Source organism: Panthera pardus, unplaced genomic scaffold, assembly GCF_024362965.1.
Source record: "Panthera pardus isolate Hobbes unplaced genomic scaffold, ASM2436296v1 HiC_scaffold_23, whole genome shotgun sequence".
In the NCBI taxonomy this organism is placed as follows: Eukaryota; Metazoa; Chordata; class Mammalia; order Carnivora; family Felidae; genus Panthera; species Panthera pardus.
This window is the reverse complement of record NW_026526799.1, coordinates 112,842-137,185: the sequence shown is the minus strand read 5'-3', so window position 1 is coordinate 137,185 and position 24,344 is coordinate 112,842. Positions and strand designations below refer to the sequence as shown.

General features: G+C 49.3%; 2 protein-coding genes across 3 annotated transcripts in view; one reads left to right on the top strand and one right to left on the bottom strand.

Moving 5' to 3' along the window:
* CHRNA5 (cholinergic receptor nicotinic alpha 5 subunit) overlaps nt 1–5,228 on the top strand; it is a 47,984-nt gene extending 42,756 nt beyond the window's left edge. The window contains exons 5-7 of one of the 2 annotated variants that reach the window (XM_053888587.1): nt 477–1,308; nt 3,649–3,678; nt 3,960–5,228. In XM_053888587.1, the coding sequence (XP_053744562.1) occupies nt 477–1,308; nt 3,649–3,678; nt 3,960–3,992 (895 nt within the window). In that variant the 3' untranslated portion in view covers nt 3,993–5,228. Of the gene's footprint in view, nt 1–476; nt 1,309–3,648; nt 3,679–3,959 lie in introns of those variants that run through there. The other variant, XM_053888588.1, reaches the window with a different exon arrangement.
* On the bottom strand, nt 4,357–22,609 carry CHRNA3 (cholinergic receptor nicotinic alpha 3 subunit). The gene is made up of 6 exons (XM_019460522.2): nt 22,425–22,609; nt 20,868–21,007; nt 20,710–20,754; nt 19,495–19,604; nt 13,425–14,436; nt 4,357–7,676 (listed from the first exon to the last, which is right to left on the bottom strand). The coding sequence occupies exons 1-6, from the start codon at nt 22,531–22,533 to the stop codon at nt 7,548–7,550; spliced, it is 1,545 nt and encodes a 514-aa protein (XP_019316067.2). The 5' UTR covers nt 22,534–22,609; the 3' UTR covers nt 4,357–7,547.
* Nucleotides 22,610–24,344: the final 1,735 nt, after the last annotated feature.

Genomic DNA, 24,344 nt, shown 5'->3' with positions numbered 1-24,344 from the left:
TAGACTTTTCCAGTATAGGAGCTCACATGGGGGCAGAACTCGAGAGGCACAGCTTAGAGCTAATGTTCCTTCCTGCCCCTGTAGTAACTGTCCAGTATTTGTGATGGAGGAGAAGAGCACTGTGTGGAGAGCCTAGAAATGTGGATTCAGGTTCTGGCCAATATTTTATTGTTTCAATAGCCTAATTATATTTTGTATGTAAAGGGAAATCTTTCGGCCTCTAAAATCTCAGGATTCTGTGAGATAGAGATCGACTGTCAGTCCTGGAGTAGATGTGGAAGGAGTTCAGTTCTAGTAAAGTCGGATATTTACATAAGATGTCCCTAAGACAGAGTCCCCTGCACATAGCAGGTATATCTCAAGCATAATAGTTTAAAAAGTATCTCACACCATGGTGTCGGCTTTCTCTCATCTCAGGCTTGTGAAGGCCTGCGTTGTGTAGTCTCTGCATTGTCACGTGCGTGTGTTTATTTCAGTGCAGATGGACGTTTTGAAGGGGCCAGCACGAAAGCGGTCATCAGGTATGATGGCACGGTCACCTGGACTCCACCGGCAAACTACAAAAGTTCTTGCACCATAGATGTCACGTTTTTCCCATTCGATCTCCAAAACTGCTCCATGAAATTTGGTTCTTGGACTTACGATGGATCACAGGTTGATCTAATTTTAGAGGACCAAGATGTGGACAAGAGAGATTTTTTTGACAATGGAGAATGGGAGATTGTGAGTGCAACGGGAAGCAAAGGAAACAGAACGGATGGCTCCTGCTGGTACCCTTATGTCACCTACTCATTTGTAATTAAGCGTCTGCCTCTCTTTTACACCTTGTTCCTTATTATACCCTGTATCGGGCTCTCGTTTTTAACCGTGCTTGTCTTCTATCTCCCCTCAAACGAAGGTGAGAAGCTCAGTCTCTGCACGTCAGTCCTGGTCTCTCTGACTGTCTTCCTTCTGGTTATTGAAGAGATCATACCCTCGTCTTCCAAAGTAATACCTCTGATCGGAGAGTATCTGGTGTTCACCATGATTTTTGTGACGCTGTCAATCATGGTGACTGTCTTCGCTATCAATATCCATCATCGTTCTTCCTCAACACACGATGCAATGGCACCTTGGGTCCGCAAGGTGTTTCTCCACAAGCTTCCCAAACTGCTGTGCATGAGGAGTCACGTAGACAGGTACTTCACTCAGAAAGAGGAAACTGAGGGCGGTAGTAGACCAGAGTCTTCTAGAAACGCATTGGAAGCTGCGCTTGATTCCATCCGCTACATTACAAGACACGTCATGAAGGAGAATGACGTCCGTGAGGTTTGTGACATGTTGTGTTTACCAATGCTCATCCGCTTCCATTCTGAGTTTGGGAGTAATCAGCGTGGCCCTTGAGACTCAGTGTAGGTTGAGGGCCAGAATTGCTGACACGTTGTTTGGTGGAAGATCTTTACCAAAATCTGTTTCAGTTAAAACATCTGCCAGTGGGCATCTATGCAGATCTCACCTCTCCATTCCCCTTAGCAACTTTGCCTTGTGCCGACTGTTGTTACTCTATTCTAAAGAGTGGTAATACTGCCATTTGTTTTTTTGACTCTGACATTATTATTTTAATTCTATCTTCTGTAACTTTGTTTCTGAATTCTGTTGTAATCTGTAGGCACGATGGGCATTATAATTTATCAAAAGCTATTTTATTTTTTAAAAAATGAGCCTAATGTAGGCTCTATAAATTTCAGCCAAGGTATTTTTTCTAGAATATGTCTTTTTCTTGTTCATTTATAAGAGAATGTCAGTGAACTTGAAAGCAGTAAGATATTCTTGGATGTTATATATCATATGTCAAAGTGTTCATGTGAAAGTTAGAAATAGTGCTTAGTAATATGCTTAATTTGCTTAAAACCAAAAATTTGCTTAAAACTTTATTATAGAAAAATAACTCTCATTGGCTTAAGATCAATATTTACAATGTAAGAATTGAACATGAATACATTTTACTAATGTGATGTTAAATTTTCTTTCAAAACATGTCAAATTTTAATCTCGTCACTATATTTCTATTGCGTAATATTTTTATTAAAAATTTTTTAAAATGTTTATTTTTGAGAGTGTGAGAGAGAGAGCAAGGAGGGACAGAGAGAGAATGGGACAGAGGATCTGAAGCAGGCTCTGAGCTGTCAGCACAGAGCCCAACACGGGGCTTGAACCCATGAACTGTGAGGTCATGAATTGAGCTGAAGTTTGAGGCTTCACCCACTGAGCCACCCACACGCCCCCTACTGTGTGATATTTTTAAAGCTAGGACTATAGTAGTATTTTCATAATTGAATTTGCTCTGAATAGTCCCCATTACAATTGTATGAATTCTCATTTCCAAACCTTTTTTAAATGGAAAAATTTCTAGCAGGTTTGGGAAGCAAAGTGAATCTGGTAAAATTACAGTCCTCCTCACAGAAAGAACATATAACCGATTTCTGAAAGACTTTAAATGTTTGTGGATTTGTAAAATTTCTATTTCATGGTAGTACGATTAGTATATAAGGTCTGAAGCTATCGATGGAGTCTTTAAAATATAGATATTAGTTAAATAATGATCCGGATTATATAATATCTGGGTTAATAAATGTCTGCAAAGTATTGTGCTGAAGGGCCAGGGCTCATCCCCCTAGGGCCAGCAAATGGCATTTGTCTTCAGGGGGTACTTAGAAAAGCAGTAGAGTGTCGACGGCTACCTAGAGTCCACGTTCTCTCATAGCTGAGGGGGCAGCGTTGTTGTGGGGGACCTCGTGCTCCGTAAAGGCAGGGGCCAGGGAAGGCCCTGTGAGGGGAGCCTCTGGCGTTCAGGGCCTGTCTCAGCCCTTCCTTCGAGGTCACTTGGAACTGCTGAGCCGGCTCCCTGCTTAGGCTGCAAAGCGGGGGCGAAATGAGGTCCAGCCAGCAGATCTGGATTCTCGAGCCTAGATTAAAATAGCACCTGGGGAATCCAAAACCAAATGATGCACATGGTGGGGTGAGAAGATTAATAGCTAATGCCTATTATCCTTTTTTTTTTTTTAAGTTTATTTATTTTGGGGGGGAGAGAGAGGGAGAATCCCAAGCAGGCTTTCCACTGTCAGATTTCATGAACTGTGAGATCATGAGCCAAAATCAAGAGCCGGACACTTAACCGACTGAGCCACCCAGGCGCCCTCTAATCATTCTCAACCAGTTGTTAATTTGGCTTGAGATTAATCCCAGGCTGGATTCTCTTTGGAAATTAAAATAAGTAAGCACTGCTGGACAAGAAAAAATGACAGAAATAACTGTATGTAATATGAATAAAAGTGATTTTTTTAGTTTATTATAAAATATCCAAGTAGTATAAATATTCTAATTTTATTAAAAGTCTATAAAAAATGTCACTTGTAATATATTACAAGTCAAGAAGTACATTAATAGATTGTGTAGCGTCTCTGAAAGCTTGTGGAGGCTCTATGTTCTAGAGATTGTCAGGGGAGTGTCTGTCCCTGAGCTCCGAGTACAAGGTCACTTACGTTGTGAGGCAGTAGCGGGAGGCAGAAAGTGATCTGGCCTCTGACTCAGTGTGTGATATCTTAAAGTAATTACACAATTTTAAATTATGTATTTAAAATTTTTTTTTTTTTTTTTTTATTGCAACAGGTGGTTGAAGATTGGAAATTCATAGCACAGGTGCTTGATCGGATGTTTCTATGGACTTTTCTTCTGGTTTCAATTGTTGGATCTCTTGGGCTTTTCGTTCCTGTTATTTATAAGTGGGCAAATATAATAGTACCAGTTCATATTGGAGATGCAAATAAGTGATCCTTCCGTAGTGGTGTCCTAGTAGGAATTTAGTTACCAAAGGCACCTATGCCTCTGGCACCCTTAAAATTAGAAAATGGAAATTGTGTTTAAAATTTGAAGCAAGCTTTGTCAGATTAACAGTTGCTAACTTTGGTTTATCTTAATAGACTGCCCTGAGAACATTTTACCCGCATGACTGAAGTGATAGCTGACTCAGCATTTGAGCTAAAAATAGCAGCAAAATGTTAGCTGAACTGTACTAGTGAAAACCTAATGTTGGTGTCCCGGCAAACAGTACCAATTCGTAATCAACGGTGAAGCTCATCTTTTGATTGTATTGGAAAGTTCCTGTTGTATTTGAAGACTGATTTCAGGACTTTTTCTGCATTTGGTAAAGGTACACATTTTAAATTTCTTTCTTTCTGTCCTGTATCCACGGAGTAACTGCCAATCTCTGCATAATATTATACTGCTATGTTAAATAAGCTAACTCCTTGGTATGATAACAATTTAATGTGATGCTGCTTTTCTATAGCCAACCTTGTAAAAAATGAAACATGGGAATTCCTTTAAAGCTTACTTTATTTCTTAGATGCTTAAACTGAACAATTATTGTATTACCTGTTTTTGTAGCTTACCTTCAATTGTAAAATCACACAATAGGTAACTTGTGGACATGCACTAGTATCTTCTTAACATTAACTTCAACCCCCTTATCCACATTTTCCACAATTAACCATCTTCTATATAAACCGTAGCATTTCTGTACCCTTCATCTTAGAAGGCGTCCTCTACAATTAAGTGAATCCCATTTTAAAAACACGTCCATGGATGCCACCAAATCATACTGTGAAAAACCATCTTCCAAGATTGAAGATGGTTTCTAATTAGGTGGAAGCTCATTGTCACATGGCTGTCACGTATAGGTTCATCTCCTTCTTTCCAGCAGTCACAGTACTGGAGCCATAGAGTTGCAGGGCCTCTAGGTGTGGTGCAGTCTCACTGATTACTGCTCATTCAGGACCGTAGTGGCACGCGTCACAGGTAAACAAGTGAGATTCCATCTCTGAATGCCCTGATTCAGCTACGATCAGGAATAAAACACTGTTGAAGCTCTGCATTTTATCTGGAACTCTTAGCCCTTGAGAGAACAGATGCCTTATTTATAGTAAGTAACCCATCTAAGGTCAGGTCAAAACTCTTTGGAAGGCAGAGGGGATCCTGTCTCATTTGTATTTTATTGTAGGTACATGTGTAATGTCATTTAATGAGTGAAAGTCTGGTTTGATGAGTTTAAATGCCTGTTAGATCTCTTAGCACGTATATATCCCTGATTCTTCTACCTCTGTTACTGTTACTTAAAATTTCTATAGGTGAGTAAATTTTGTAGAAATCTTCCTTTGACTTACCAAAACATGAGTCACAGTTGGCTGCAATTTTGTCAGTTTTATTTTCGCAAAGCCAAAACATCAAAATGACTAGTGAGAAGATTAAAATGGTCTCTGCAAACCCTCATCTCCTACCTATTCAGATTCAGAACTGCAGTACTCCATACTGGAATACTGTCTTCTTAATAATCTGTCTACAGCAGTGGTTCTCAATCGGGCACAGTTTTGTGCTTGAGGGACCACTTAATTTTTGGAGACATTTTTGGTTGTTATAACTGGCAAGGGACCCGGGGGTATGTTCTTGGCATCTAGTGGGTAGAGGCCAGATGGAGGCTAAAAATCCTACAATGTCTCACCAGCACAGAGTTATCTGGCCACAAATGCCAATAGTGCCACGGTTGAGAAATGCTGCGCCAAAGGTTTACTGGCAATGAATGTGTGACTGGGCATACCTTTTCATAGCATAGTTCCTTAGGATGATGCGAGATAAAGGCTGAGGCGTTCTGTGAAGGAGGCACGGCCCTCACACTCTTGGAAACCAATGATGAACAAGGAGTGCATGGGAGGAAATGGTAGTGGGTGGGGCATTGCTGAAATGGTACAAAACTTCAAGGAGATCACAGGCCAAGTGAGAAAACCCTTGGGAAATCTGTTGTGATACTGAACCAGATGGATTTCCACATTTGTGAGCAGCAAGTTTTCCTGTCCAATTATGCCTCAGCCAGCACAAAGGGGAAACAGTTTTCATATTTAGCCCATATTTACATATTCCTTAGTAGAGTATATTACTTCACACTGCAGAACTATATTTTGATGTTTCTCTACCTTACCAAAAAGGCTGGTTAAATGTTCAGTTATCTATAATAAATACTCTCGACTTTTTTCTTGCACGAATCTCTTTTGATAAAAACCAAGACAAATGGATAAATAAGTAAACCTTGAAAGCTAAAAACAGTGCCAGTAACTTGATGATAGAAAGTGTGAGAAAGAGCCTAAATGTAAGAGTTAAACAGTAAAACTCCTGGAAGAAAACAGGACAGATTCTTTACAAGACTGGATTTGGTAGTGATTTCTCGGATATGACACAGAAGAACACAGCTAACAAAAAGTTGATAAACTGGACTTAATGAAAAGTTAAAAATTGTGTGCATCAGAAGACACTATCAACAGAGTGAAAAGGCACCCCATAGAGTGGGAGAAAATATTTGCAAATCTTGTTTCTGATAGGAGATTAATATCTGGAACATATAGAGAACTCCTAAAACTTAACTAAAAACCACAATTAACCCAATTGAGAAGTGGAAAAGAAAGGGCGCCTGGGTGGCTCAGTCAGTTGAGCGTCTGACTCACAGCTGAGGTTGTGATCTCAATAGCTTGGCTTGTGAGTTTGAGCCCCGCATTGAGCTCTCTGCTGTCAGCGCAGAGCTGGCTTCAAATCCTGTCTCCTCCCTCTCTGCCCCTCACCTGCTTGTGCTCTTTAAAATAAGCTTAAAAAAAAAAAAAAAGTGGAAAAGGACCTGAACAGACACCTCTCCAAAGAGACACACAAACGGCCAATAAGCACAGGAGAAGATGCTTCGCATCACTAATCGTTACATAAATGCACATCAAAACCACAGTGAGATACCACCTCACACACGTTAGGATGACTATTGTAAAAAAAAAACAGAATACAAATGTTGATGAGGATGCGGAGAATTGGAGCCCCTGTGGGAATGCAAACTGGTGCAGCCATCCTGGAAAACAATACGGTTGTTCCTCAGAAAGTTGAAAATAGAATTACTACAGGACCCAACAATTCCGCCTCTGGGCATATATCCTAATGAATCGAGGGCAGGGTCTCAAACAGATAATGTTGCTGTGAACATGGATGCACACGTATCTGTAACAGCCAAAATGTGGGGGCCGCCCCAGCGTCCCCTGCCAGATGAGCGGATAAGCAACATGAATAGACGTGCAATGGAACACGGCTGAGCCTTAAAAAGAAAGGAGATTCTGACGCCTGCTCCAACATGGGTGAGCCCGGAGGACATGATGCTGAATGAAACTGGCCGATCACAGAAAGACAAATAGTGTGCACTTCTGCTTATATGGTACTTAAAGTAGTCAAAACAGTATAATGTGGGTTTCAGGGGGAGAGGGGACAGGGAGTTAGTGTTCAGTGGGTGCGGAGATGCGGTCTTACAAGACGAAGAGTCCTGGAGATGGCGGTGGCGGCTGCACAACGATGACTATTTAACACCACCGAGCTGTGGGCCTGAACACGGTGAAGATGGTACATTTTATGGCCAAGTGTATTTTACACAATAAAAACAAACGAGTGCCCCTCTGCATGCCAGGAGGCCTCTGGCAAACACAGTTTGGTGCTTAAGCGTCATCCCTTGCCATCAAAGGTTGCAGAAACAATCCTGCTGTCCCTAGAATGCACACCAGGATGAAAACCCACAGAAAAATTCGATCAATAACCATGGCGACATACTTCCAATCATCTTGAATCTGGAAAACAAAAACAAAAGCAAAAATTGTGAAAGAGGAAAATGTAAAGCAGGAAGGGAAGGGCAGAGTGGACACATTTTCAGAACTGAATAGCGAATAAATATGTGGTGGCAGCGGAAGCCATTCTGCAAGAAACCCTGTTTCCTAATGGAGTCTGAGGAAACACTGTTCTCGAGTCCCCCTTTATGCATTACAAGAGGCAGGTATAAAATATTCACATTCGGTCTGTTTTGAATCAGAAATTTCTTGGGGCGCCTGGCTGGCTCAGGCGGTAGGGTGTAACAGCTCTTGATCTCAGGGCTGTGAGTTCAAGCCCTGAGTTGGGCATACAGCTTACTTAAAAATAAACAAAAAATGAAACAACCAGAAATGTCTTCATGTATACATAACCTATTTTTTTCTAAACTGTATTCTAATTTATAAAGTTAGGAAAACCAGTTACTTGACTTGTGGACTCCTGGACTTTGTTAGAATAACTAATACAATCCAACCATCGTTTACCATTGCTTCAAAGTGCTGGTTCTTATCCAGTGTTAGATACTAATTTCCATTTAACATCTGTTCCAAAAGGAAATAAGTAAAGCAGGGCAAGGCCATCATCTCTCTCCCTCTGCCCCCTGGCCCTGCCCAGCTAACCAAATATCTTCTTCAACACTAAGGCCAAAGTATCGTGGAACTCTGAACAGTGAGAGGACAGGCTGAAAATCAGAAATAATTGCTGACAATAAAGTAAAAGACGGTAGAAAGAGCAAGACTAATTGTCTATAATACAGCCCTAATTCAGGCTTGAAATAGGAAGGGGAATTGTATGTTAATTACACTCCTAGACAACTGGGAAGACAAGGAAACTGTAATTGAATTGAGGAAGAGAGAACCAATGAATCAACTGATTTTGAAGAAATAATCACATAAAAAAGAGGCAGCATGTGATTTAGTGATTTAATTAAATACACTGAAGTGGGACCGGGAGACAAGGATTTTCTTTTACTGCCATGAACTGGAGATGTGTCCTCCTGAAGATACTAAGGAATTTGGCTAAAATTAGAATTATAACGCTAGTACTTTGTGTGAATTCCTAAGACTGGTTTCGAAGTGCCTCAAACACACAATGAACCTGTGGTTCCCACCCACCCCTACCAGCTAACCCTCCTAAGGCTGTAGCAGGTAGGCTTTGATTTTCATCGCAGCGTCTGAGAACCTGGGTAAGTTATGTGACCTCTCTTTGCCTCAGTTTCCCCATCTGTGAAATGCAGATAAGAACAGTACTCCCCTCAGAGGGTTATGATGAGGATTAAGTGAAATAATGTTCTGGCACAGAGTCCTTAATGAATAGTACCTATCGATAGTCACACTGATTTAAAAAAAAAAAAAAAAAAGATGACCCTCATCCAACCACAGATCTTCCTCTGACAGCAATTTGCACGGCTTTGCCTGGCGAACACAGACGGGACTCGAGTTTTCCACGTGAGCACAAATGTACTGCACAAACACAGCTGGGTGACAATTTGTGTCTAACTCTGAAAGTCCTGAAGGCATCCTATGGGCCCGGAAACTTTGGGACTAATGATGACAGAGAAGCGTCAGGCAAAACGGGGAACTAGTGCAAGCTCTTGGCTCCTTCTCGCCCGGCCCTAGAGATGTCCCAGAAGCAAGGGGAGCCCGTATGTTAGAGGCTGTGGCACCCGCCGGGTTCCACTAGGGGGCGGCCAGAGGAGGGCCTCAGGGACAGGGCGGGGGTCGGGGAGATTTGGGCTGTGCTGTTCTCACCCCTACGGCTCTGCCTCTTTGCTCCCTGCCTGGTCCCAGCCCAGAGACGCAGGTAATGTGTGAGTGAGGACAGCCTGGCTGAGGTGAAAAGCTGGGAGGTTGAGAGACATCCCTTGAGGGACAAGGTCACCTGGAGGGAAGGAAGCACCTTTGAAGGGAGGCCTAGTCCAGTCTGGCCACATGGGCCTCCTGCCTTGTGGAGCCTCCCCAAATACCATCCAGCAAGGCTGATGCCCCTGAAAAAGTGAGTTTACAGGCCTCAGAATACAAACATAACTATCTGGAAGGAAATTCACAGGACAGACAGGTTAAGGGTTTAAACTACAGAGGACACCCCAGAGATCAGAGAGAGCATAGGGAACATGAAGCAATGTCACAGAAGAACCAAGTAAAAATGTGACAGAAAAGTGGAGGAAAAGACTCAGGATGGGGACAGCTGGCAGAAAGGAACCCGTGAGGAGGGGTGAGGGTGGCAGGAAGGAAGAGGTGGGGGGCTGGAAGCAGACGTGTGCAGTTCAGGGAGAGACATGGGGGATGGGAAATCTTCACGGAGGAAACCTCGATTCCCTCAGAACCAAAGATGAAAAACCTCAGGATAAAATGGCTCCTAAGGATGCCGAACAGTTTAGGAGAGATCCACACCAACAGACTGTGTTTGAGGTCACTGGATTTCTCTACAAATTCCAGTAGCTTCCAGATAGAATCGATTCATCGCAAAGAAACAGCGTTCAGATTAACTTAAAACTTCATTAGTGATACTGAAGCAAAAAGGCAACGGAGGAGGGTTTTTTAAGTATTTAAGAAAAAGAACTTCTAGAATTTTGTATCCAGCTAAACTCCCTTAAAAATGAGTTTTTACACTTTTAAGCCTACAGGCCTCAGAAGGTTTAACCATGAACACTTGGGATCAAGGTGGGTCAGTGCGGAGAGAAAGCCAGGAGGGCAGGGGGGTAAGTCAGTGGTTTAGTGAAGATGACGTAAAAAAAAAAAAAAAATGATATAGACTAGAGAAAGGGTTGGCAAAACCCAAAGCTGTATTCCCCCAAATCCACAACTGAAGCTCTGGTCATATCCAGTGTGGCCGGGCAGTAAGGAAGACCAGAGGGGAGGACAGTGGGGTCAGGGGCAAGATGCAAAGGAGTGAGGAGACTGATCTGGAAGAGCTCGCACGTGGGTCTAAGTCTCTGAGGCACAGCTTCCAGAACAGAAACGGAACACATGGCTTTCCAGCCAGCAGAAACAATTCAGACTTCCCAGTGCTCAGCACGAACTGAGGCAAAGAAGAAAAATGAGTGGGAAACATGCAGTAAGATGACAGAAATTTAGCCTTGATCAAACAGTAGTTACAACAAATGGGAACTCCCAAATCACTGATCAAAAGTCAGACTCTGGAAGGAATGAAAATATGCGCGTAGAGATCCACGTGCACACCTGTATACAGATGTAGACACGCAGAGGCGTATCTGTATGTGTCTGCATGTGTGTCTCAGCCCAACAGGAAGCCAGCTATCTCAGAATGTCAGCTCAGAAGACCGTGGCTCTGGCCTGGGCACACCTCCAAGACTGAGAGAACTGCTCACATGGTGGAGCCCGCCCCAGGGTGAAAGACACACCGCCAACAAAGAGCGCTTCCGTGCGACCCCAGTTTGCGTATTAACAGTAATTAAACTTCTTACTAATACGGCCAAACGTGAGCAAGCAGTGACCCACACGAACAGCCCGGAGAAGGGAACAGCCAAGGCAGGCAGCCACCATGGTGTTCCCCTGCCGGGAGGGCCATGGCAGTCACACACGGGCTCCCCACACCCTCAGGAGGCGGCCTGGGAAAGCAGCCCTTCAGTGAGGTTCCTGGGGGCCACGCACAGTGCGAACCAGCCATGCTGAGCTGTAGACCCAGGAAGGTAAAGCCTCTCTGGAAAACCGTGTTGGTGGCGTGGCAGTCACACAACACAGGCAAAGAAGACCTTCTTCCGATAGCTCGAGTCTTCTCGGCATGGACAGACTGCGCTCTGCTGGCCTGTGGGCCAATTTCTATTTCTGGAAAAATGGGAGAGCTATGACTGGGCCCAAGTCCCCTGTGATGACAGATGACCAGAGATGAGCTGTGGTTGCCCCTTGAGATGAACCACTTGCCACAGTTTGCCACTAATGTATCTTCTTGGCATTTGGTTGTGGCTTCCCTTTTAGTAACGATCTTTAAAATGTCCTTTTGTACAATAGGTCTTAGACCCTCGTGAAACTAACACTTTGTCAGGTGCCTAGTAAGTAATTTTTGAAATAGAGTTAATTTCTAGTAACTTGATGGAGTCTTCAGTATTTAGATCTCAATCTTTATTAAATTTTTGCTACCTGGAATGATTCTTTTCAAGATGGACAAAGAAAGGGGTAGAGAGCACCTGCAAACGTTGTCAGTGTTACACAAACGAGAGATGTTCACGGATCATTTACTTACGCTCCAGCGGTTGCTTCAGCTGAAGTTAAAGGTGTGCGTGACCTGTTGGCTAAATTACAGGCTCAGCAGGAGGCTCTGCCTTTGTAGAGTCACATGGTGGGCTCACAACTGTGCCGGTGGGGGGGTGCATGGACAGACAGCTGTTGCTCTCTCCCTCCTGTTTCCTTCACTTTCATGTGCCATTCAGGGTATAATAAGAGGCCCCAGTCATTCCCTGTCAACGGTAATCACCTACAGTGTGTGAGGAGCCGAAATGATCAGTTAATTAGCTCTTTGCTAATAAGCAGCTTAAGGCGGAGCCAATTAATTTTAAAGCAAAACTTCTCATAAAATTATCAGATCTGATTCTGATAACCTTGGGGGTAAACAGGGTCAGGGAGCAGCCAGACATTTGATATTATTAAGTGTAAAACTTCGCTATTCCTAATACTTGACATTAATTCTAGCATAAGATCTTCGGAGGAAATCGAAGTTCACCCAATTAAAATGAGCAAAAGAGTTTGACTAGATAATTCACAAAAGAAGATGTACAAATGGCCAGTAAGCATAGGAAGAAGATTCCTAATCGTTACTCAACAGGGAAAAGCTAATTAAACGGCGATGAGGGACCCCTTCACACATGTGGGTGAGGATGTGCGGCAAGTGGACTCTCAAACGTTGCCCAGGGTGGGGTATCAATGCATCAGACGCTTCGGAAACCTTACAGTAGCCGCTGAAGTTAAAAATACATCTCTCCAGTGATCCAGCAATCCCACCCCTAGGTGTACATTCGGGGGAAATGAGTATACGTGTTCACCAAAAGACGTGTAAGAATATTTATGGAGGCTTCCCTCACAACAGCCCCAAGCTAGAAATAGCCCATGTCCAACAACTGTAGAATAAACAGACAGAAGGTGGCGCAGCCCTAGCGTAGAATACTATCCACCAGTAAAATCCACGAAGATGATAAGCCTCAAGGCATTTTGTTGAATGAAAGAGGTCAGATGTGAAAGGGTCTGTAGTATGGAGTTCCATCTACATGAGGTTCAAGAAGAGGTAAAACTAACCAATCGAGGAGGTCAGATCAGTGATTAGCAAGGGGGAGGGGCTGCTGCCTGGGAAGGGGCACGGGACACATCCCATGTGCTTGCTGCACTCAGGGTTACATGGGAGAACACCTAATGTGAAGACGTGTACACTTAACAGGCATACACTTTATACCTCAGTAAGGGAAAAAACACAATCGGAAAGTAAAAGCTGTCAAACCGGCTGGTCTCGTGCCCTTTTCCGGCTCATCTCCTGACCGAGTGTGTTGGCACTGTCCTGATGGCCCAGACGGCTGGCAGCTCAGGGGCCAACGCCAGGGCACACTGACGGGCTCTGTCGTCCCACTGTGCGCACGAGGGGACTGGCTCCGGTAAGTGAGGCACACGTCCAGGGACCCCTACCTGGTAAATGGAGGGGCCGGTCCAAGCACAGGCTGCTGACTCCTGACCCACCTCAGATGTTTGTCGAATGAACAAACGACTGATGTAATAACACATCCTTACCTCTTTGGCTTCATTTTGTGCTTTCATATTTTCGGCAATATACTTGACACTCTGGATGGCGTCTTTGATTTCCGGTGACAGAGCAGATAGGGACAGCACAGCGTTGACAGTCTCAGAACTGGAGCTTCTCGGGAGGTTGGCACTGAAGTTTGAGATTTTTATTCTGCGGTGGTGGCAGTGGCCACACATTCCGTCCTGGCAGGGACAGCCTTCCTTGCAGCCTCTGGACTCCGTGCGGCTGAAGCAGTTCAGATTTGAGAGCTCAGCACTGTAGGAGGGCCTTGGCCTCTGGGTGTGGCCTTCGCTGCTCGCGGGCCTGGTCATGAACATGACCCTGGGAAGCACGTGCAGAAAAACAGTCTTCACCCATGCGGGCATGGTGTGCGTGGTCGGGGTTCTGTAGTGCACGTTGAGCACGAAGACGGTGATGACGATGGACAGGGTCACGAAAATCATGGTGAACAGGAGGTACTCGCCAATGAGGGGAATCACCAGCGAGGTGGAAGGGATCGTCTCGGTGATGACCAGGAGAAACACGGTCAGCGAGAGGAGGACCGAGATGCAGAGGGTCACCTTCTCGCCGCAGTCGGAAGGCAGGTAGAAGACCAGCACGGTCAGGAAGGAGATGAGCAGGCAGGGGATGATGAGGTTGATGGTGTAGAAGAGGGGCAGGCGTCGGATGTAGAGCGAGTACGTGATGTCGGGGTAGATCTCCTCACAGCAGTTGTACTTGATGTCGTGCTTGTAGCCCGGGGCTTTGATGACTGCCCACTCGCCGCTCTCCCAGTACTCCTTGAGGTTCATGGAAGAGCCGATCAAGACCAGGTCGATTTTTGCCTTGTCGTAGGACCAGGAGCCGAACTTCATGGTGCAGTTCTGGTAATCAAATGGAAAGTAGGTCACGTCGATTTTGCACGAGCTCTTAAAGATGGCGGGGGGCATCCAAGTCACCTCCCCTGTGTACTTGAGTAAAGCTTTGGTCTTGTCGTCCACCTGGAAGTCCCCAACAGCACTGCAGAGACAGGTGGCAAATGACACACAGTCGTTACCATGCGGTCGCCCGGGCCAGCTTCTCACACCACCCGCAGTAGGCAGCAAGTGGTGGCTTATAAAACCACAGAACGGGAGAGCCCCATGTGCCATGCACGGTCACCCGGTTCACCTCCCCACTGACCGACGGGGACACTGAGGCCCGAGGCTCCATTCCTGCAACAATCGGACATGCTTCCCCCACCCCTGGCAGGTCACTGGTTTGTTTTCAATATAACTTGGCCTTGATATCGACAGAGACCGTCTCAAGTGCCAGAAAGGGATTTTTTCCCCTTTAAAGAAATGAGATGAATGTTGTCCTCGAGGCAGGAAACCTTTGGGGATATCTGGCCCTCCTTCTGCTGCGGTTTGGATCCCGTTAAAGCCTCGTTCAGTCTCCGCATGGGCACCTCCTGTGTATGTGCACGCACGTGCGTGAGGCCCAGCTGTGGGGAGCCCGCTCCCACCATACTGAGCCCTGGCAGATGGGCTCCCACCAGACCTGAACTGTGACCCTGTGTCCCCCCCCCCCCCCCCCCGGGTTGAACAATCATGTTTTCTGATGCCTTGTCTTTCAAATCCAGCACAACGGGCTCCCGTGCCTTCAGTTTCCTGATCTTTCCCTGGTTTCTCTCCAGGTCTCGTCTCCCTGCAATACCCACACTCTCCTTTTATGCAGAGACCGATGTACCAAGTCCTGCATCTGAGAGTCAGAGCAGCCGGCCCTCAAGTGGTGGCCTTGCCCGGGGCAGGCTCCACACATGTCCCTGGGTCAGCTCTGCTGGCGGCATAGAGTTCAGACCCTTTAGAAGGAGCCACCACCCATCTGCCTGAAGAGCTGACGCACGTGACAGACCCAAACATGCAGGGATCTCCGTGTGTTCCTGCTGTGATTTAGTAACACGTGGAGACAGGAGGGGACGTGTCCTGCCCATGTCCTCCATCTGCTGTCTGGCCCTCCCCTTCCTGTGCCTCCGTGGAGGACAGATGCTACCAGTTAAGACCCCAGGCTGCCGCCTCCCTCTTGTCTGGTCGGCCGGTTCGTCCAGAGGGGCCCTGCTGGCTTTGTTCATGTTTGGTCCTGACAACAGTCCTGCTGTGCCCTCCGTCCTCACATGGTAAGGGGAGGGGTGCGGGGAGGGCCCACGCAGCCCTCACTGCCTTGGAAGACAGTGTCCTGGGTCAACAAAACGTCAGGACAGAAGGGGACCTCTTAGTGCGGCCCGCAGGCCTGCCCCTTCTGTGAAGACATTTACAGGGAGGCTGCTTTCAGAGGCAGAGGCCAGCCCACAGATGTAAAACACTGACCCAGTCCTTCACAGGAGCCCCATGCCAGCACCTGCCTTAGTCCAGCCCCTCGCTTTACTGACCGGGGATCAAAAGGTCAGAGCGCAGGGCCTCTGCTCTCTGCCACTGGTAGACGGGCAAGGCCAAGACCCTGCTGGGCCCTGGGGTGTGGCACAGCCTCAGCCACAGACAGGGCACCTGGTGGGTCTCGTGGACTAAAAAGAATGACCAGAAAATCCATGGTCTCGCCCTTGGGGTGTCCAGGGGATGGTCGGCAGTAAGAGCCAGCGGGGGTGGGAGGGGTCCAGGAGCCCATGTGCGAGGCTGTCAAAAAAGAGACGCCCAGGAGGGTGCACACAACCAGCTGAGGGCTCATTCTAAGGGAGACTGGGCTTCGGGGCAGGCAAGGGTGGTGAGTGGTGTGAACATTCTCCAAGTTCCCAGCAAAGAAGAGCCTGTGACCATGTCATCACAGCCAGGTTACATGCAGCCTCCCACGAGCGGGTGGGGTCCAGTGAGCAACCCCAGGGCAGCCTGCCTGGACCATGCAGGATCAGCTGGAGGTGGTGGCCGCCAGGGAAAGAGCCCCAGGCACAGAAGCCACCAAGAAGCATCTGTCCCTCAGAAAAGAGGACCTCAGTCTGCGTTGACTCCTCAGCAAGGGGAACAGTGAAACACAGGCCTTACAGCTTCCAGTTTTGGGGAGGGAACCAAAAAGGTGGTGGGGCCCACTGGCGGTCTGCAGGGAAGGCCTTCGGGGGCTGGTGTGGGCTCGAGGGTTCCCCCCCCCGCCCCGCCCAGACTCCCTTCTGGAAGGACTGAGACCCGCCCAGAAAAACACTGCTTAGGGTAGGACCCAAGTTAAACCAGGTCAGAAACAGGCTGAGAAGAGAAATATGGGTTACAAGCTAGAGAAGCAGGCATCCAGCAGCGGCTGGGCTCAGGCCCAGAAGCCTGCCTTCCCAGGGGCCCTCAAGCTGATGAAAAGAGACCCCCACCCACCCTGTTCCGTCTGGGAGCCTGTCCTAAACGTTTAGCAAAGGCCACCTATTTCAACAAGAGCAGTGGAAAAGGATTAGGTTGTATCGTAAGAAATATTGTGAGAAATGCGTGAAGATGAATATCTGAATCACAAGCAGAGAAGCCATACCCCAACAGGACAGGCCCAGAACAGGTGACAGTGACAGCCTACCTGGGATTACAGATTAAGAAGTGCTAAGTGATCTCTGGAAGCCATGAAGGAGCAGCATAATCAGAAAATGTTAAATAACCTGGCCAGACAACAGCAGGTGTATCAAGAGCCGGCAACTTAGGAAAGAGTCAAAAACCATCTTAGAAGCAACGGCTAAAAGAAACAAGGTGCCAGAGAAAGCGCAGTCACAGGAATGAAACCAGAGAGAGAGAGAGCAGGTTTTACATCAAACAGAAACAAGAACTTGAGCAAGAACAGAGAATGTGGGTGAAGTTCTGACGTACACAAAGATGGAGTTCCTGGAGAGAAAAGCCAAAGCAAAAGAACAAATCCTAAGACCCAGAACCTGAAACCAGCTTTCCTGGAGTAAAGACGTGTCACATCTGTGGCACAGAGTCAAACAGCTGACTTTCCAGATGAAGGAAGAAGCCTTTGGGTGCCTGAGCTGAAAGAACACCCCCTGCCAGGATTGTGCCTCCCGGTTCGCCCAGGACAGAGCTGGTTCACTTTGTGGTCCCCACATGCTGATCGGCAGAGTGCCCCTTGTCTTCCAATGTCACCCAATTTGACTGGCATCAGATTTTGACAGCGACACTTCATACTGGAGCAGTCGGCATTTTTAGAGGATTTTCATGAAGGAAGATTTCAGCCAAGGAGTTTCTCTATCCAGCTAAGTAACCTGAACATATTCTCTAAAAAGGCTGCAGTGAATTATAAACATGTAAGAACATAAGGCGTCTTGTGCCCATGAGCACTTTCTGAGGATCCTGGTAGAGAATGAACTTGAGAAAACAAACCATAGGGGAAGCTTTGGCACGAGGACGTAAAAGGTGTTTCTCCTGTCAACACGAAGAGGCTCTCAACGGAGGATCGGTCCCGAGAAACGACTTCTAACTTGGAGGGGTTGGGTGACTTTCTTTACAACCTATCTTCAGTTTCAGACTCAAAGGAAATTCCTTACGCTATTTGCTCCTCACCACATTCAATTTGAATCATTTCACTGTGACGCAGCAGCGTTAAACTCACAGCCTGAAGTCCTCCAGCTGTTCACTCAAGATTGCCGGCTAGGAAACAGCTATAAAATTCAAATCATGACACGGGGAGCCTGGGTGGCTCAGTCGGTTAGGCATCCGACTTCGGCTCAGGTCACGATCTCGCGGTCCGTGAGTTCGAGCCCCGCGTCGGGCTCTGTGCTGACTGCTCAGAACCTGGAGCCTGTTTCCGATTCTGTGTCTCCCTCTCTCTCTGACCCTCCCCTGTTCATGCTCTGTCTCTCTCTGTCTCAAAGATAAATAAACATTAAAAAAATTTTTTTAAAAAGGAAAAAAAAAAAGATTGCCGGCTAGGAAACAGCTATAAAATTCAAATCATGACACGGGGAGCCTGGGTGGCTCAGTCGGTTAGGCATCCGACTTCAGCTCAGGTCACAATCTCGCGGTCCGTGAGTTCGAGCCCCGCGTCGGGCTCTGGGCTGATGGCTCGGAGCCTGGAGCCTGCTTCCGATTCTGTGTCTCCCTCTCTCTCTGACCCTCCCCTGTTCATGTTCTGTCTCTCTCTGTCTCAAAAATAAACGTTAAAAAAAAAATTCAAATCATGACATTAAAATTTTTGCACATTTTCTTAATTCTAGCTTAGCTAAAATTCTCAACACTCTGCCCAGTTCCCTAAGAGCCTGTGGATCAGAAGACTGGTAAGACTGCTCATGTTTTGCAAACCACTTGAGTTTACCTTGTCCCAGTTCTGTGAGGACTAAATTTATAAATACAAGTTGCCTGAAAGAAACATTTGTGAATGATGTATTTCCTTGGAAAGCCAATAAATAAAACACGGCCCATCTTTGGAGTGGCTAAAGACCCTTCTTTTAGTCAGTGACCAGAAAGTGGGACTCAGCCAAAAACATAGCTTCTGCAGTCCTAATAGTTAAAGCATATGAGTTTGTACTAATCTGGCATAAAAACCTAAACACGGAAATGCTTTCAATCGTTAAAATCAGATTAATTCTATAGGAAGTGCTCTGCTGATAAGTGCTTAATGGTTAAAACATAACCTTAGAGATAAAGCACAGGTATAAAAATGATGTTTTTCAATACCCAGAGAACAAACTAGTACATACTGTAAAACATCCATTAAATTTTATGTTTGCCGAATAACAACGCTTAAATGTGGAAAGAGGCCAGTTTAGGGGGCACCATGATGGGCAGGCTGCGCCTGGAGAGGAAGACGCTGTGAGATACAGCGGAGAGGCTTCCTGAAACTGCGGGCTCAGTCACCGGGGGCAGAGGAACCCAGTGGTCCGTGGTCCTGACCTACAGGGAAGGGCAAGTGCCAGTGAGGGCCCTGGCAGCAGACCGCCCTTCCTCCCCCCCGCCCCAATCCGGTCTGTTACTGCACATTTGGATATCACAGTTCATGCCTGTCCCCCGGTGTGTGGTGAAGTCCTGGAGTCAGGGTGGCTCTCTCCGGCATCTGGCCTATAGCAGGTGCTCAGTAAACACCTGTGGAATTAACACATCAACGAAGCCCTCTTGGGAAAGGTCCCAGGAAGGCCAGGCAGTCCCTTACTTGTTATACAGCACAATGTCCGGCTTCCAGATCTTCTGTGCGGGGACACGCATGAACTCTGCCCCATCATACTCAGAGGGGTCCCACTTCAGCTTGTAGTCATTCCAAATCTGCGGGGAGCAGGCAGGGAGAGAGGAGGCAGCAGCGGAAGGACAGCACGGTCCCCTTCCTGGAAACCGGCTGTTCTGGGGAAGCCCCCACCTCCACGCTGCAGACCCCAGGAGCCCCACTTCTCATGTGGGCGCCTGTGGGGGAGATGGCACTGGGCTGGGTGTGCGAGCTGCTTCCCGGCTACCCGGAGACACTGCCTCCGTGGCTGGGCAAGCCCAGCCCCTCACCAACCAGCGAGGGTCACTAGTGCTTCCTCCAGTCAGTGCTGGTGCTGGCCAGGTCCGTGCCGTAAGCACCTGCCATTTACGTCCCTGAAACAGCTCTCCGGGAGCTTTTTCAGACGTGTTCCCCACTGGCAGGAGCAGGGTGCTAATGACACAGCCCTCTTCCACCTCCAGGTTAAGTGGGGCTGGTGTCTGAAGGGTTCTGGGGAAGGAGCCATGGTCCCACCGGGGCCTGAGAAGTGTGTGGGAATAGAGGCTGGGAGATGGGAGGAGAGACAGGTGAGCCTGTGGACAGAGTGCTGAACGGGCACCATGCCCTCCTGGCTTTCCAGCCTTCTGGGTGTGGAAAGGCTGTGTGGGCTGTCGAAGGGTCACACTGGTCCAGGGAGGTATCTACCTAGATCTGGGCAAAGTCTTCCTGGCGGGGTGGGGGGGGGGGCATGTGGAAGCCTGTTTCTTTGGCCTCAATCTGGACAGGAAAATCCAGAGCCCCTGCTCCCACTCTACCAAAGAAAGCAACAGCATCTGATTTGAACTGAAGGGCAAATTTTTGGCAAGAAGAAGGGAAGGAGGTGGCCTCAGGCACCAGCCCAAAGTCAGGGGCTGGGCTCCAGGCCCAGGTCTGTCCTAGTTTGCTGTGTTGCTGAGGAGGTCTCTCCCTCCAAGCTGCGATCTGTCATCTGTGACTTGGGGGGCTGACTTCCAGGGGGAGCGTGGAGTAGTGCACGTGACTCCAAACCCAGGAAGAGACATACTAGGCAGTCACCCCGATCTGGGTTCACCAGAGTGAAGCTGGCTGTTTGGGCTCTTTGTGGGTCCCGCACAGCAAATACAAAAGACACCACCAGGGGGCAGCAGCGCCCAGGGTCCGCTCACTTACTTGTTTGAGCCACAGGTTGGTCTCCATGATCTGGTTTACTTCGTCCTAGAAGGAGAGAGAAAAAGTGCACAGTGAATTCAAACAGGAGGCTGGTTCTGGGGAAGCCTCTTCCAGAAGCCCCGCACCCCATGGCCATGGCCTGCGGTGCCAGCACTCACCACCTTCACCAGCTGAGACATGGACACCTCAAACTGGATGATGACGGGGTCAGACACGTTGGCTACAGGTCGGATGATCTCGTTGTAATCTTCGAACAGCCTCTCAAACAGACGGTGCTCAGCCTCGGAGGCGATGGCCACTGCAGGAAGTAATGGTCCCTTTTCCCCTCACCAGGGACACCACCCACCTACAGCCTCCTTACCACGTGCTGGGGGTACTCTGTGGAGCTCCGGACTCCCAGACGAGCCCCACTCCCTCAAGTTACGGGCTGGGAAACTGAGGCCAAAAGACACATGAGGTCACACTCCTCCAGGGAGAAACTGTGGTCACAAGCCTGGGCTGGAATTTGGAAAGATCTGGTGCGAATCCTGCCAAACTACTTGAAAGCTGTGTGAGCTCAGGCAAGGGGTTTAACCTCTCTGAGCCTCGCTGTCTTTGCCTATAAAAACGCATCCACCTCACAGGGTCGTTCTAAGTGAAGTTCTCAGTGCTAGCACGCCGTAAGAGCTCAAGCACCACCCTTACCTTCAACGTCACTACGGGCATGGTGGGATGCAAACGCAGCCAGCTTAGGCCCGGCCACTTGCTACCTCCATGATGGAGAGATGGCCAGTCCACTCCGCACGCCAGGGCCGCCCAGGGTCACCCGGGGCCAGATGTTCTGCAGCCCAGGTCTGGGGCTGTCCTTCATCTGCCCAGGACCCCATGGACGTTTGGCCACCAACTCTCTGAGAAACTGGGTGTCTGCATGGCCCCCATGATCTTGGACTGAGACCCGTGGTTCCTGCTGAGTGTGTCTTTACAGGCTGAGCAAAGACCTTACCTCTCTGAAACCTTGGGGACCCCCTTTGTTCATTAGCCACACCCCAGGCCACGTGAGTCAGCTGTGTGCCTTCCCAGTTACAGAACTGAGGATAAACTGGGGCGGGGGGGGGGGGGTGGGGGGGGAGGGACGAGGGGAATCCTCAGGGAAGTCGGGTTAATCTTGAAATGGGGTCTTGCCCGCTCCCCCCTCCCACACCCGGGAGAGGCCACAGAAGCTGCGCGAGCGGTGGTGGGGTCCTCAGCGTCCAGGGGTCAGAAACCGCGCGCTCCCGACAGGCTCCCCTTGCAGCCAAATCCCGGGCCCCTCGGTGTCTGCCGCCCTCCCAGACCGCCAGCAGGCCTTCCGGCGGGGTCAGGGCAGGCTCGTCCGGGACGCGCCCCTCTCCGAGACCCGACAGCCGGAGGGAGGCGCCGCCGGGGGCGCGGAGAGGCGGGCGCGCCGGCCCCCCAGCCGCGAAGCGACGCCCCTCTCCCGACGGTGACACCCGCCCAGTCTTCAGCCCTCTCCGGCCTCAGTTTCGCCATCTATTCACAGGACGAGGGGGTGGGCGGGATGCAGACAGCGGAACCGACGGCCCTCCCGGCTCGCACCCAGACGACCCGGGGAGGGGTGGCCGGAGGGGAGACGGGCCTCCCCGACCCCGCACCGCCCGGCCTGCGCCCCTTCTCTGCCCTCCCTCCCGTCCCCCCCGCAGCCTCGCCCCTCCGGCCCTCCGGCCCCGCGCCCGTACCTGGCGGCGACAGCAGCAGGAGCAGGAGCAGCGGCAGCGGCAGCGGCAGCGGCAGCGCTCGGGGCGGCGGGAGCCCCGCGACCACGGCAGCGCGCGGGTGGGCGCCCATGCTCGCGGGGGGCGGGCGCGGCCAGGCGGAGGCGGACTCCCCGGCGGCTCCCGGCGCAGCCCGCCCGCTCGGAGCCGGACGCGGACGCGGACGCGGGACGCGGGGCGCGGCCCTGGCCCCTCCCGCCGGCGTGGGCGCCCGAGGCCCGCGGGCTGCGCTCCGCGGAGGAGGCGGGCGGGGGGCGGGGGGCGGGGCGCGCGCGCGCGCTCGCGGGGGGCGGGCTCGGTCCGCCTCCCGCGGGGTCGCGCCCCCACCCCCTCCCGGAGCTGCGCGCGGACACGCCCCCCGAACGAGGCCTCCGCGCTCCGACGCCGCCGTTCAGTAAGTGCCAGGTGTATTGGGTGCGATACTGGGGTTCGTGTTTCGCCGGTAGTTTAGGAGGGGGCGGGGGCGTCGGAAGCAGTGTCGGCCCTGAGTTGGTAACAGTGGAGGCTCGACGCGGAGCACCTGCGGGTTCTTAGGCCACGCTGTTTTCGAATACGTTTGGAATGTTCCTTGATGAACGGTAAAGAGAAAGGAGAGACACACAGAAAAAAATGAGGCTTCGAAATGGAGCCATCAGAGCGGCGCCTGCGCTCCCGCCCCGCTCCCTGCAGAGCCTCCTTCTCCGCGTCTACACTGCGCGCGGGGCTTGCAGAGCCTCCTCGGTGTCGACACTGCGCTGCCCCAGGGCTTGCGGTGAGCAGGCCTCCGGACCCCCCCCCCCCCCCCCAGGGCCGGACCACCTCCGGCGCCTGCAGGTGAGTCCAGAATGGGTTGCTTACCCCCATTAAAACCAAACAGAAGGAGACATCGTACGGGACTCAGAATATAAGAATTGGGGCCAATGTCTCAGGCCCCCATTTGGAGCGTTCTCATTCTCAGGGCAAAATCCCCTTCATTTGGAAAAGATTGCAAATCAGATATACAACCAGGGATTTGTACCCAGTAGATATAAAGAGTCCTCAAAACTCAGAAGTAAGAATAGATAGGTATGAGGGTCTTGGTGGGGGTGCAAATGTTCTAAAACTGGATTATGGTGATCAACTTACTAAAACTCATTGAATTGTCCACTTAAAATGGGCAAGTTTTATAATATGTACGTTATACCTTGATAAAGTTGTTTTTAAAATCTCAACACTAAAATAACTAAAGCCCATAAGCAAAAAGAGAATTGGACACTTCACCGGAGAGGATATACATAGGCTAAATAAATAAAATAGATCACATGAAAAGCGTTCAGTATCAGCCATTAGGGAAAAGCAAATGGAAACCTGGCTGATGCACCACCGTGCGGCCACTGCGATGGCGAAAACAAATCAAAACGGAGGGCAGACCAGGGGCCAGAGCAGCCGTCTCTCTCACACCTTGCTGGTGGGGGTGCAAACTGGCGCGGCTGCAACAGCAGGTAGTGTGACAGAGTGACAGTTAGGCGTACGTCCCCGTATAACCCAGCGATCGCACTCCTGGGTATTTATCTTGAGCAATGAGAACGCCGCTTCACACAAACTCCCACACGTGTGAATGTTTGAAGCGGCTCTTTTCGTAGCTGCCGAAAGCTGGTGCTTCGGCCCTCGCGGGACGGAGTGCTGCTCCGCAAGACGAAGGGACAAACCCTTGCTACCCTCAGCAGCGTGGTTGAGTCTCAAAGAGGCCATGGTGCCGAGGGACAGAAGCTGCTTACTCTCTAGAGGTTACACACGGATGACTCATCGGCATGGCATTCTCGGAAGGACCAAGCCACAGGGATGGAGAGGCGTCAGTGGTCGCTAGGGGCTTGGCGGGGAGGGAGGCATCTGGGTGATGGGGCCCTCCTGCGTCCTGATTACACG